Source organism: Malus domestica, chromosome 13 (assembly GCF_042453785.1).
Source record: "Malus domestica chromosome 13, GDT2T_hap1".
In the NCBI taxonomy this organism is placed as follows: domain Eukaryota; kingdom Viridiplantae; phylum Streptophyta; class Magnoliopsida; order Rosales; family Rosaceae; genus Malus; species Malus domestica.
In genome coordinates this window covers 28,411,628-28,427,290 of record NC_091673.1, presented here as the reverse complement: position 1 = coordinate 28,427,290, position 15,663 = coordinate 28,411,628, and the positions used below count along the sequence as shown (strand labels likewise).

Sequence of the window (15,663 nt, the reverse complement as noted above, 5' to 3'; positions counted from 1 at the left end):
CAAACACACGAAAATGGCTTAAATCACTATAATAAACACAAACTAACTATGAAAATGCAAGAAAACAAACTAACTAAGTCGTATAAATATGCTCCTATCAAGGACCAATTTGGAAATCCCCACAGCCATGTGAGTTTTGATTCTTCTTCTTAATAAATGACTTAGTTTTTGCATTTTTTGTTCGAATTCAAATTTTTTTATATACAAATTTGAAGCTTTTCTCAAGCTTATTCACTATATAGTGTAATTCTTCAATTATTTGATAACTGAATTATTTTGTTATTGCTAGAGAGGTAAATTTTATACCAGATTGCGATGCAGGGTATGTAACTTGATAGTTTGATGAGTTTGAATTAATTTTTTTTGTTAGGGCTGTTGCTACTTTTTTTAATTACGCTTGACTATTAGTCTGCTTGATCGGGGATGTAATTATCAGAGAAATTACAAATCAAAGTATGATCGTTCTGAATGCCATATGATTGCAACGGCCATATTTTGTTGATTCAAGTGTAGATGAACAAATAAGAAAAAACCATGTGATTGTCATTGAAAAAACTATAGGTAACCCTCTAAAAATTAATAGACGAAGTCAATGGAATTGAGAGCTATGTAATCCAAGTCCCAGTTGCATATGTTATTGGTGCATTCAAGAGATAGTTAAATGAATTGAGACGAAGAGGACTGCATCACGCAACAACTGAATCATCTCAGTCTTTCAGGTCTCAAGTTTTTTCCTTTTTTTTTCCTCCTCTTTTGTCTTCTTAGTGTTTGATTTCTTTTCCCCCCTTCCTATTGCATTTTAATTTCAGATTATAGAAAATCTATTGTAGGGATCGGATGGAAAGAAGCACGACCCATACTGTGAAACCTGGAGGAAGAGATATTTGTTGTTTTGGATTCAACTATGTACGCTCTTTTTGAGTACTTTTAATGTTGGTTTTTGTAAACTGATAGATAGATATATATGAATTCCATCTTTTGTATGTTTTATTTTATTTCAATTTTTTATGGAACTGTTACGATTTCCTTATTGAAGAATAATTTGTACTGGATACTAGAATTCCAGGGTATATATGAATTGCTCACTGCATGAGAATCTTTTATTTTTCATAATTAATTTTGTTAATTCAATATTTTCATTTTAACATTCTATTTGGTTTTGGACTGCTTATACTCATGGTTTCTCTTCATTCTTCAATCTCTTTATCGTCACGTCACCAATACTCGATGAATCCAACTATTAGCGCACCTTCACTCACCAATCGTGCGTATAACCACAAGTGCTTAACCATATGTTTTGCTTAATCGTTAATTTTCGCCGAAAGATAACAGCATGGCACTATCGATACGCGATACGCAATACACGATACACGGAAAACAAATACAAGAAATCAACTACTTATTATTACTTTTCATTCCCCAATACATACGAAATATAGCAGAAAGAATTTTATTTCCTACTTTCTACAGGGAAGCTAAGTCATGGCTAGCTATGGAAACAAAATTATGAAATCAGATCTGAAATACTAAATAAAACATAAAAGGGAAATAGGAAAAGAAGAAAAGAACTGACATCTGCATAAACAATTAGATCCCCTGCAGGTTTTTTGATGGCAACGGTGGGTCAACTTCGTTTGTCACCTGGAGGCCGGGACTTGATTTGAAGAAACTCCGGCCAAATTTGGCGTCTTGATGTGTTTTCGGTACTAATCAGAAGAAGCCCATTTGGATACAAAAAACACGGATGGAAGACGAATAACTGATCATGATTGCATCTGATGGGGTGGGATGCCGACATGGGTTGCTAGCTCTTCATTCATTTTCACTGGAAGTGGTGGCATCTGCTTCATTACGTCTGGCATGTCATTCAAGCTGTAGACAGATTTGAAATATAAATTGATGAATATACATACACAAACGTAACAGTTCAACACGCATCAATGTTTATCATTTTAACAGAAATTTAGATCACTTGAGGCATTTTCTTCACTTCCGCAATACATATAAAGTCATAACTAGTAGCTGGGGAAAACTAGCATGACATCAATGCAATGCTATAGGTTTTTAGGAACAGAAATTTCAAGAATTTCACATTGTATACAGGAAACAATCGTAAACTGCATTGGCAACGGTAATCAGACAGAACAATCATTTTTTCACAAAAGATAACCTGTGGAGGTAAACACAATGATGTCTGATTATGCACTAAAGAACTCGTGTACTTGAAGAACCCTACAATTAAGGTGAGTTTTGGACATGCAGACCGTCATAGACCAATATGATGTAGATCCATGGAGACAAGTACGCATCCTGCCATGACAAATGAAGTCGTGTGTTCCTCACATAACAATCTCCCAGTACGTCTTGTTCTCTTTTGTTAATGAGCTGTCAACTTAAAGCCAAAGGTCTACAGAGAAGAAGTTACAAAAAGGTGGTTTTCATAGCTAGTAGAAAGGATCAGAGTTGAAGAAAACATAAGTATATCAATTTGTCAATCCCTGTTCTTACAACATAAAAATAAACAAATAGAAAATATGGCATTTAAGAGCAATTGTTAGCATGTAACAAAAGAAAGATAACACATGCGTATTGCTTTTTTGAAGAAAATGCCTCGAGCTTCCCGTTAAAGTTTATAACGAACAAGAGAAAAACAAAGGCAAAGATTACACCATACTCATTCATAATTTTGAGGATGTTGTCTCGAGTTTGGCAGAAGAGGTTGATGTTGTTATCTCGACTTTGGCAGAAGAGGTTGATGTTCTCCTGTATCTGAAAAAGACAGGAAAAAAAAAGGTCCCTTCAAGTTACAAAAGCACCAACAATGTATCTATGAAGGACAGACATTATTACCAAGATTATCATCTTTTTGGACAAGTCATAAATTAGAAGTATGCATATATTGTTTATAAATGCCAAACAAAAAAAGAAAGGTCAAATGATTTTTAAAGCGAGTAATGAACTATGAGGTCAAACAAATCATGATTTTTAAAGACAAACATGAAATGATCCTCCGATTCATCAACCAGATCACTGAGCCATCTACTACAACGTTAAGGAGAAAACTGATGAAATTTCTAGAGTTTTGGCATCTCTTTGGTCATTGATGTCGTCAGAATATAGGGAAAGCACATTTCTGCTATATCTTCAGATTGGAGTCCTGCTGTTCCTTAATTTTCTGTTGATGACAGGAATTTTAGTTGACTATTTTGGTTTTTATTTTTTGTTTTACAGGGCATCTCAACAATTGTCTACAACAACAACAACAACAAAGCCTTTTCCCACTAAGTGGGGTCGGCTATATGAATCCTAGAACGCCATTGCGCTCGGTTTTGTGTCATGTCCTCCGTTAGATCCAAGTACTCAAGTCTTTTCTTAGGGTCTCTTCCAAAGTTTTCCTAGGTCTTCCTCTACCCCTTCGGCCCTGAACCTCTGTCCCGTAGTCACATTTTCGAACCGGGGCGTCAGTAGGCCTTCTTTACACATGTCCAAACCACCGTAACCGATTTTCTCTCATCTTTCCTTCAATTTTGGCTACTCCTACTTTGCCTCGGATATCCTCATTCCCAATCTTATCCTTTCTCGTGTGCCCATACATCCCACGAAGCATCCTCATCTCCGCTACACCCATTTTGTGTACGTGTTGATGCTTCACCGCCCAACATTCTGTGCCATACAACATCGCTGGCCTTATTGCCGTCCTATAAAATTTTCCCTTGAGCTTCAGTGGCCTACGACGGTCACACAACACGCCGGATGCACTCTTACACTTCATCCATCCAGCTTGTATTCTATGGTTGAGATCTCCATCTAATTCTCCGTTCTCTTGCAAGATAGATCTTAGGTAGCGAAAACGGTCACTTTTTGTGATCTTCGCTAGATTGCTCCGGTCATTAGTGATCTCAACAATTGTCTAGTTTCCGTAAAAATAAATAAATAAATTTGAGGCCAAGGAAAAACAAATGCAATAAAAACAAACAATTCAGTTAATTATCAAGATAGCATCAACAAATAGATGTCTGTTTTCGTCACCATGCAATGCATAAATAGCAAGTGCTATTAGAAACCCTTTGGCTTTGAGATTTTGGATACCATCAGGCGTTCAGATAAAATAATAGCTACCATGACAGGAAATAAATAATTCCATGACAGCTCTCTACCTGGAAAGCTGAAAGGTTTGCTGAAATTTGATTCAAGGCTTGGGCATTTTGCTCCAGAAGCTCTCCTGTAATACCGCCAATGGCTGAAAACAGAAGAAGCAAATATTAACAAGCCATTGCAACAATACGTTTCAAAGAGGAAGCTCAACAAACTAGAAACCCAAAACTTTTTAATTGCAAGGCGAAAAAATTGCAGTCCATATACATAACATCAACACCACTCAACTGCCAATGAGTAGAATTAATGTATGTAATTATTTTAACATGAATACAAATTTTCACTTGACTATTATTACTAATAATATTATGACAGAACTGTTCAGGTTATACTTGCACATACCCCATGGCCCATATCTCGGTCCATATCTCAAAAAGACACCATTCTCCTCATTAAAGACATGAAAAGGGCATGCAGAATACGTCACTAGCTGTTTCATATATTGTGCTATGCCTTCCCACAAGTTTTAAAATGTAAGAACCATGGCTCCAATTCTATATATAGTCTAAATGGCTACCAAAGTCCATAGGTGCAAACCCCACCCCCACTCCGCCAATCCCAGAGAAACTTAATTGACTTAAAATGAGCTACTCAAACTAATAAGTACAGGTTCATAAGGAAATCAGACCAAGCACCATTTTTGAGGCATATATATTTGGGTTTGGTTGAATTCTTTTTTATTATAACCACAATATATTCAGCAATAATTTTCGTGTGTGGGATATGGATTTAGAAAACAATGCCAAAAGCAATACACGTGGGCATGGGTGTGTGTGTCTATATTGGTTGCTTATACTGTATATAAGATAAGAACTGAATTTTACTTTACGTACAACATATATACAACTTGGGTGAAAAAGTATTTGAGACTCTGCAGAATAAATACAGAGTATTTAACCAGACCTTTATATGGGATACCATCATCATTGTCCATAGTAATCATTGGGGGAGCATAGGGAGCAACATTAGGCCGCCCAGCAGGGTGAGATGGCTTCGCTGAAGTATCATTTACTCTCTCCTGAAAATCAAATGCAAAGATGTTCCATAAGAACTTTGGGACAGGAAAAACAGGTATGCAAACTTTAACTAGAGAGAGAATGATGCAACCTGGTATATGCAATGTCATGTTAACAACGAACGAATTGGGGATAATCCATGCCCAAAACAAGATGAAGAAGAAAAACGTAATACAGCTCCTCACTTTTTCCTATTGGAGTGAGAGCACATAGGAATACAGTACTTGGGCTGGAGAAAACACTACGTTACTATTGTTAATTTTACAGAACACCGAGTAATTGTATGAGATGAGTTGTGAGGCTGTTCAAAACCTAATAGCACAACTGCCACAAAAAAGTTTCGAAATCCTCTTTATCAGTTTTTGAATGAGATCGAAAAATGTTTTGAAATCCTTTTTATCTGGCTTTACAAGTTTTTAGAATGTTTTCAAGATATTGCTAGGACGTTGCAAAATGTGTTGCATTTGCTTTCATCCTTCATAGGAATAAATTATTGTGTATCTGTACCATCTCAATTTTAACTTGATTTCATAGGTAGATTTTGCTAATAAAAGAGTGTCATTTTACCATTCTTCCACTTGCTTATATATGCAAGTAAAGAAAACAAAAAATTGTATCTCTTGGTCTATCAGACTCACGTAGTATGAGTTGAGTCTGTTAAAAACCTAATAGCACAACTGCCGCAAAAAAGTTTCAAAATCCTCTTTATTAGCTTTTGAATGAGATCGAAAAATGTTTTGAAATCCTTTTTTATCTGGCTACACAAGTTTTTAGAACCTTTCTCAAGATACTAGGACGTTGCAAAATGTGTTGCATTTGCTTTCTTCCTTCATAGGAATATAGTAAATTATTGTGTATCTGTACCATCTCAATTTTAACTTGATTTCATAGGTAGACTTTGCTAATAAAAGAGTGTCATTTTACCATTCTTCCACTTGCTTATATATGCAAGTAAAGAAAACAAAAAAAAATCTATCTCTTGGTCATCAGACTTGAGTATCAATTAGCCCAAATTTGGGCTTTGGTAGCATTGTTGCAATATTGTCCTTTAGGCATTGTTAGTGTTGTTACAATATCGTTCTTTGGGCTTTGTTAACATTGCTACAATGTTGTCCTTATTTTTATGCTACATTACAGATATTATTGTGAGACCTCATTTATGGTATTTGGATGTCTTCTTTTTTTGTGCTGATTGAATTTGAATGCTTGGAAATGCTTTTAGCAAGCCAAAACAATATTATAGTGTTTGCTTGAAACAGACAGAAGCCGTGACAAGACCTGAGTGCTCACAAACAATACCTAACAAACAGATTCTATTTCATAAAGAACTACCAGTTCTATGTACTATTAACAAAAGTGAGCTACTGAATAAAATGCTTCATGTAGAAGCACTTCCGAAGACGTACAAATACAGCTCCAGAGCTAAGCTGCTCATCAACTGCAATCCTATCTCTAATAATCTCCCTATCTTCTATCGTATTCTGACAATCCACAACTTAACATAGTATCAGAACACCATATCCTGAACTTGAAACTCTGCAACTACAATTTCCGCATTTACTTAAAAAAGTACCATAGAGAGAGAGAGAGAGAGAGAGAGAGAGATGAATTCCAAAACTCCTCAATCCTATGTTTAGATGAGGGATGAGGTACTTTAAAGTACCAATGACCTTCAGAATCAATTGTTAAGGAAGCACTATAAAGCTACTACAAATGCACTACAATGACATTACATAAAGGACCTTCAGATGACACCTTTCAAGGTGTAATGCCATTTGAGAGTTCTCCCATACATAGTGCATCAAGTCATTTTGAAGTCTGTCTATCTAATTTCTGTAGTGCGTTCCTAACAAATTTAGCCTAAGTTCAAAGTTGAATGGAATCTTCAAGTCCCTGATCCAAACGCACCACAAGGCTTAGTAATTGATTTGCACAAATTTACAAGTGAAGAAACTAACTGCTAGGGAACTGATATTAACAAACAACAAACGCAGATGCACTTCGTCACAGAGGCAGGGCTAATTAGAATATTTCACACAACTTTACACGAACAGAAAAGTAGTATAGACAAAAGCCAAAAAACAAAAGCATAATCAACCCGTATTTTAACCCCATGAGCCTTAGTCCAAGTGCTATAGGATGGATAGGAAGAGATTACAGATCATACCTTTTTATCCTTGTTTTTCCTTGATAAGTTATGGTCTTCCTTCCTTCTCTTGCTGTTTTCTTTTTTCTGGAAAGTAAGTGAACCACTAAAACAATCAAATATAGTTTCAAGGTTTGACCAAAAAAAATAATAGCACAGATTTAAAGATATTAAAGAATACTTCAAACAGATACTAGCTTCAGTAAAATGCTAATGTATTTGCATTATTTTTTGCTAGATTATATCTAAAACCTACAGGTATAAACGCGTCTCACAAGTCACAGTAGATATAATAGGAAAAGTTCTTTAAATTCTTTTCAAAATGGTAAGAGCATAAGCTTCAACAACAAGCAGTCTACCATACAACTTGAGAGCAGCAACTCCATACACAAAGGCCCAAGAAAGGCCTTTATGTCACAAAGACCAAGAGAGTAAGATATTGTATCTTATTTACTCAAATTGCAAATATAATGTTAACAAGTAATTTCACTACGCTATTCACATTTTTTCAAATTTCAAAACAAAATATAGTAGTTAATAGTTATATTAACAAGAGTAAAACCTTCAAGCCCAAACCCACAAACATTAGAAGTCTTCAAGAGAAAAAGACAGAAATAAAGGTAATAAAGCTTACAGTCATCCATCTGCAACGTAAAGCCACATCTCGGACAGTCTTATTCTGCAGCAGCATGGCTATCTTTGCATACCGGATTATGTTTGATTCTGTTGCATATCTGCAAGAGAAAATACAAAGGTCATGTAATTAGAGACACTTGCAATGATCAGGAATCAGAAAAAACAAAGTACATGAGAACAAAATTCCACAGCAGAAGACGAAGGTTTTGTAAAGTGTAAACAACCATCATCATATGGACAGCAACTTAGATGTCGTTTTTCATTTTTCTCCCTTTGTCTGGAAAACTGACATTGCTTAAATCAGTTTTCAGCATATATTTTAAGGAAAACTAATGAAAAGTCCCAAAAAACTTTAGTTTTAATGAAAAAGGACAAATGAAGGTGTAGTGAATAGTACCAGGGAAAGGTAAAAATGTGGTTTTTAGTTAAAAGTGAACAGGTACTGGGAGTGTTTCGTTAAAACTCCCTATATTTTACTCACTTGTAATGATAAGCAAGGTATTAGGACCGTATGTATGACAATGTTCGAATGTGACACATCGATATATTGGCAGGTTCAGTAAGGAAATAATTTCTAATATTGATTCAATTAATGGTGGTAATCCAAGAAAAACATGGAAAATTTCTAGAAATATTTGGATAGTTATAACAAAAGGCAAATGATTTAGTTAATAGGGCTTCCTACTCTAATTGTTTTATGAATGTGAAACAAATACCATTATTTAAATCTTCATCTATGTAAAACTTACAAAACTTTACTGGGTTTTGAAATTTGCTAATCTCTTTTTAACGAATCTAAGTTCTATTTAGTGAAGGACGAATGAATATAACACTGTAGCTACCATGAGCCACCATGACGAAGCTCAATCAAATGCCACATTTCTGATTCAACATGGTCAATTTTTTGAACTAAATATGTCAAAAGAAACTGACTCCAAGTTAGGGGGAAAATCAAGAAATTATTCAGTTTTCGTGTATATGATGAGGTGCATGATATCACTGATTTGGATTTTTACTTTGTATAAGAAACTTCTTTTGAAAGCATCAGGAGTACACAACCTTACCGAAACAATGACAATCAAAAAGCAACATGCACCAAAAAAGGAATCAATAACACATAATAAAAAGAAAAACATGAATAGCAGCAAAGTTATAAGTATAGTGGTAAAATTTGGCTTTGGTCTCCAGCAAGCTACATTTTTCAGACAAATCCCAATTCCTACCAAGCACACCATACCAACAATTAAATATCCAGCTTCAGTACTATCCCACTAGATATTGCAAACAAAAACTCCTTGATAACTGGAATTATTTCAACAGATCAATTAGCACATGAGACCCAAATAACGAGCAAATGAAACATATTTCTCAAGCTACCAAACAAGCAGAATTTGGTCAATTTCAAATTCATCATTCCAACATATCCAAAACCAATCTGAACGTATAAAACTCCAACGGAATGGTACACTCAAATTACATGATCATCACTAAATAAGGAAACAGACCAAATGACCAACCATAGGTTGTTAGATAGATGTTCGTATGTATGTATCTGACATGTGTATATGATATCCTAACTTCTACTCTGCCACTTAACTGAAACTTTCCAACAGAATTTCTTATTTTATATGTATATCAGAATGGAAAAGTATAAAAGAAACCTTAGACAGCTAGACCCTGCACAAAAGCTTTGTTTTGATTTCTTTGAAGTACTCGAACTGAAGATTACCAAACATCTTTGCAAGTATGCTGCCATACTTCCTGGCATAAATTCACTTAGCATCACTGACCAGGTTAAGTTCTTTATACGCTACTTAGAATCTGCTTATGGCACTCTACAGCATTACAGGCATTGTATTTTAATAATCTTCCTCCAAACTATATATTGCAGCCTATTTAAAGGCTTCACATTCCATAATTTTCATTAAATACAATAATACCTGTCATATCATAAATTCCTACAATTCCAAAACCTTGATATCACATATTGATATGATTTATATATCACATAAGATTTAGAAGCACATAATTAAATGACACAGCATACAGGTTTAAGCACAAAAGTACAAATGACATTACTAATAATATACCATACCATCTCACACCAGATACTACAACTTATTTGTAAACAATATTAATCCCACCGGCCACGTTGTATACAATACAGCGGTATTCACTATTAGAGCAGCATTCAAACTCATTTTATTAAAGAATTATAAAAATAAAAAATAAAACATTTTATAAACTCGTACAAGCAAACAGTCACACACAAAAACTGCAAAATATAAAAGTATTCTAAGACTAAAAATTGAACTTATAATAAAAAAAACCCAAATAGAAAAGCTCAAAATTCAGGCAATTTCCCAATTCAATCAAACGCCCAAAAAATGGCCATAATACATCTCAATTCAAAAGAAAACTCAAAATACCCAGCTGAATACACACTGCAAGGACCTCAAAGAGGCCAAAATAGCAAAATCCCCAAATTTCCTACTTACTTGGCGAGTCCATCTTCGAGAATTGCCTGCTCCTCTGCGCTCCAATCCATAGAAATACCCGGGTTGTGTTTCATGGTCATGGCGGCGCCAGAACTCTCCGGCACCGAAACCGGCGTGGAGTTTCCATTACTTGGGTTGTTGCCGTTGAAGGACGAGGAGGCGTGGCTCGGTTCTTGGTGGTTCCCAGATGGGTTCGCCATGAATAATTCTTGAATTTTTGCTCAAAATTCAAAGAAAAATTAACAAATTTTCAATTTTTATAACGAATCTGAGCAAAACCAGTTCTCAGAATCACGGAATTCGGCCGTTGGTTCCCGCCAATTTCGATTTCCCCCTCCACGAAATATCGAAAACCCAGATAGAATATATGTAAATATTTGAAAACGAGAAAAACAGAGAACGGATAAATGAGAGAGAGAGAGAGAGAGAGAGAGAAGGGGAGAGAATTTACAAAATTAAATTATTTTTACATGTGAATATACAAAATTGAAGACTGAAGGGAGCTCTAGGCAAAGTGAAGCACAGAAAAATGGAGAGGAGAGGAGGGATGGAGAGAGAGAGAGAGAGAGAGAGAGAGAGAGAGAGGGGAAGGGAAAATCGAAGGGGGGGAGGGTTTTGAGTCACGGTTGAAGGTGTACTGTTTTACTAATATTTTTTTTTTTTGTTTTTTTGCTAAAGACTGTTTTACTAATGATTAAATATTAATTATGCATATAAATTATTACCACTTAAAAAATCTTATCTGGCACTCCAAACCTTCTATAATTAGAAAGAAAAATACACTTGTAAATAGTGTATAATAAGATTTTTAGAGTGCTAATACCAATTTATTAAATTAAATGATTATAATTAATAAGTGTTGATCCTGCAACTTGTTGCGCTGCAGCAGCCCGCACCACACCAAATAAGGAATCTCTTAAACTACTTGTGACACATTCCGACCTGGAATGTCCATTAGGACTCCGAATCGAGTTGTGTTGGCCGACACCTAAAAGGTAACGAAGTCATAAAGTATAATGATGTGGAAAATGTGAATAAATTTAAACCTAAAAGTGTCTAAAGACAAAAGTGCACTGTGAACGGGAATGAGCCCATTTCACACACGACATTAGAGCATAAGTAAAGTACAGTAATGTGGGTAAGGATCATACCCTCAGAGGTAGCCACCTATACTGAGATTCGCTATGAATCCTCGTCGATATGAACTTTCAACCACTAAAAACTTGGAGGGGCGCAAAAACAAGGGTAAGTGGGCTTGAAAATAAATTTTTTTAATAAAAACCTTTTGAAAACATTATAACCTCTTGCCATAAAATCCATATAATTTTCCAGAAAATAATAATACAAACGTATACCGAAATCATGCTCGAAAGTAGTGAAAATCGAGTTTATGCCATGTCAAGTATCTCAGCAATAAAATAAGTAAGTCAGGTGAGATAAATTAATGTAAAATGATATGCCAACCGGAGTCACCTAACGTGACCTGTACGGCTGAACCTATAGCTCATCAACCAATTCCTGCACACAAGTCGGAACCACCTATTGTGGTCTGTCCGACAGGGTTGTGTGTAAATAAGTACGCTCAAGTGTTACGATCACATGATGGCTGTGTAAATAATCGCAGGTCACTTATGAGTAACCACCTAATATGGTCTGTACGATGGGGCTGTGCACCAAACCTGGATACAAGGTGAGCATGCAGTGCAAGAGGTAAACATCACATGAAAGACTGTACCATAGCCACGCGGGAGCACTAACACCGGGGTGTAGGATAATGAGCTCTAAATACATCTACGTATAACTATACACAATGCAACCACCATTATCATAATGTACTCACCTGAAGCTTACCTGGCCTCCGCAGCTTCATACAATAGTATGCATATACATACCAATGCATATAATAAAATGAAATGCAAGCATGACATGGCATTTAAAAACGTAAATCCATTTAAAACAATTTCTGGGAAAATAGAAAACATATATACGTATACATAGAAAAACAAAAGCCCACTCACTTGGAGTCCGCACTACAACTCTCTAGCACAAACATCGAGGTGTCACGAACGATTAGCGCCCAGAACAATTATCAAATCATGTCTTAGAATTCTTATTAATAGAATACATAACTTACATATTCTATTCAGAAAGATCCGTACGTTGGATTCTCAATCCGTAAGTTTCGAATATCCTCAAATATTACGTATTATAATGTATCCAAGTTTGGTGACGATCCAACGGTTTGATCGTCGATTGCTATAATAATCAAGCGACGAACCTTAATGGAACTACGTTCAAATGACAAAAATTTGTCAATCAGACTTCACCAATGGAATCAGGGTATTCAAATTTAACCTAAGAAGGTCGGGGATGTCTTGGCCCACGCGCCGCTGCAGGTGGCGATTGGCTGCCCCGACTCGCCGAAAAATTCAACTATTTCTAAAAATTACCAAATTTTACAGGAATGAAGATCTCAATGAGTGGATCAACTTCCATACTTGTGACTAAGGCCAATTTGGCCAGAAAAAGCCCCAATTTCATGGAAACCCACCGAAAACCCTTAAAATTGGGTAGTTGTTGATTCGCCACCAAAACGAACTCCTATGCCTCCACCAAATCTTGGGCCTTGCTTCTGGGGTTGAGAAGAGTCTTTTGGTGGTGATCATCGAAGGTGAAACTCGCTGGAGCCACCGGAAAAAGGTTAGAACCTCCAGATGCCCCCGTGGGTTTGTGGCTTTGATTTGTGAATTTGGGTAAGAAATTTGGAAATCTAACACTACAAAGATGTAGGGCTCGTCAAGGGCTTTCCATGGACACCAAGATCACCCAAAACAGAGTTCGTACGAAGGAGATATGAGCGGGTTAAGTTAGCGGGTTGGGTGGAGAAACCGGGTTTGGCCGGTTCTCTCCTTCTCCCTTCCCTCCTTTCCCTCCTTTCTCTCTTCTCTAATTAGTCACCCTCTCATCTCTCATTTTCTGATTAGTCTGGTTCCTCCCTCAATTCTCTTATTTATGACATCTCCACCACCCATCCTTTCTGCCTTTAAATCTAGGCCACATGCGTGGCTTTCCAGATTAAGCTAAAAAAATCTAGAGCTTTCTAGAAATAATTAATTTACTAAAATGCCCCTGACTTTAAACGTTAATATCTCCTTCGTTATAACTCTAAATTGTGTTCCGTTTGCAGCCACGCGTTCGTAAAGACGAGTACTACGAGAATATGCCAAGAAAACGAGTTTGACATGAAATGACAAGGCAATCAACAAGAGTCAACGTCTTTGCCTCAAAGGGCATTTTCGTAAATTCAATTATTAAAATTTATAAAACGTAAAAATTGGGAACGGGTCATTACAACTTGTCTATATTTTATTTTTCGGTCCAACTATAGATCTTGTTAAATTAGATATTCGATTAACCATCTATGAAATTCGAATTCACGCTGTCATGACAGTAGAAAAGCATAGAAAAATAGAAGAAGGGTTTATTATACTTCTAAAAAAAAATGTTTTTTTAATTTTATTTTCAAAGCATAGTAATCTATGCCCATTTAATTAAATTTTCAAATAACAAGTATACCCCTACCTATTTTACAAAATTACAATCATTGCCCATACATTATTATCTTTGACAATTATTATATTATTTTTTGTCGTTTAATATATTCAAAGCTATTTATATAAAAAGTTTATCAAACACTCGGACACTTTTTGTGTGAATTTCTTTTGTTTTACAACTGTTTATTCTCACAGCACAGTAGAAGCAATTTTTAAAAAGCATGACAATAGCAAACTAGCCTTTAAAATTTTTAGAGATTTGATCAAACCACTTTTTCACCATTTTAATTAATTTCTAATTACACAATTTTTATTATAATTTATTTACTAATTAAATCTAATATATAATAAATTCCTAAAATCTTGCAAAAGAAGATGTGTGACAGCCCGTCCCGTACGTATATATTATTTATCCTTGAGAGCGTGGAAATTTCTATTATACCCTTTTTATTATTGAGTTTTGTGTGTGTATAAACTAAGGTTTTGGACCATTAGGTTCTGTTCCTTATTATTTGGACCTAATTAGAACAAAAGGCCTAAGGTTTTGGTTAATTGACTGCAAACTGGACCACACACACATATACCCTCACCCTATCCCATTGACTCTCTCTCCTCCCTCTCGCATATTCTTCCATATCAATTGTATGAACAAACCTTGAACCTTCACTTCCGTCCTCAGATCGAGCCAATGGAAACCATATTCAAGTTCCTTGCGAGCCCAGGAACCCATTGATACTATTATTTGGACGTGAAGACCTCATTTTCCCGAGAACCCAGTTTTGGGTTACTATTCATGCACTCGTGATTTCAAAGTTTTTAGGAGATTTTAAGCTGCTAGTGAGCTTTAGGACGTCTTCGCAAAGCTCGGAGAAGAAAAATGAAGTGTTTCGGATGTCAGGAAGCTGAGTTTGATAAGTTTCAAGTTTGGCCAGATTATCAAAGTTTCTTCGGCGAGATTTCGTTGGTCTTAGGTCCCCAAAGTTGTAAGGTTTTGTTCCTCTCATCCTAAGCTTTAATTTGGTACAGATTTTGTGAATTTTGGTTGAAAATTGAAGAATATATGAAGGTTTGATTATTTTTCCACAAACTGGCGCCGGCGACGATCTCTGGAAATCCAAGGAAGACGAAGGGGAATATTCCGTCAAATCTGATGCAATATTCTAATGGCGTCAAGTAACGCCATTAATTTCTATTAAGGTTTTAACGGAATATTCCTAACGGCAGTTAAGTTTCAGTTAGGGTTTGGCCGCGTGTGGGGGCGCGTCTGGCCGTGCCTTGGCCGGCGCGTGGCGGCGCGTGGGTGGTTGAAATTTTTTTCTAAAAATTTGGGGATGTTCCTGAGGTTGAGTAGATCATGGTGGTATATTCAAATACCCCATTTGAGCAATGTATGAGAAGTTATTTCCTAGTTTTGTGTATGTGCTTTAAATAATGTTTATTCAGTTATTTCGCATATAGGTGAGACCTATTCTGAGGACGAGCACCATCAATCGAGGCTCGGGGGCTACGACCATTCAACATATTGGTGAGTGGGCTTTTGGTTTTCCGTATATACCTATATACTTGAGATTTTTCCCAGAAAATGAATTTGAATGATTATACGTTATGAATTGCTATGCAAAGTATCTACCTATTTTATTTATGCATTAGTAGTTGCA

At 35.9% G+C, this 15,663-nt stretch overlaps 1 protein-coding gene across 1 annotated transcript; it reads right to left on the bottom strand.

Moving 5' to 3' along the window:
- Nucleotides 1-1,382: 1,382 nt before the first annotated feature.
- LOC103410963 (uncharacterized) lies at nucleotides 1,383-11,119 on the bottom strand. Its single transcript, XM_008349611.4, has 7 exons — nucleotides 10,452-11,119; nucleotides 7,952-8,051; nucleotides 7,339-7,404; nucleotides 5,059-5,173; nucleotides 4,158-4,240; nucleotides 2,675-2,769; nucleotides 1,383-1,872 (listed from the first exon to the last, which is right to left on the bottom strand). The coding sequence occupies exons 1-7, from the start codon at nucleotides 10,649-10,651 to the stop codon at nucleotides 1,764-1,766; spliced, it is 768 nt and encodes a 255-aa protein (XP_008347833.1). The 5' UTR covers nucleotides 10,652-11,119; the 3' UTR covers nucleotides 1,383-1,763.
- Nucleotides 11,120-15,663: the final 4,544 nt, after the last annotated feature.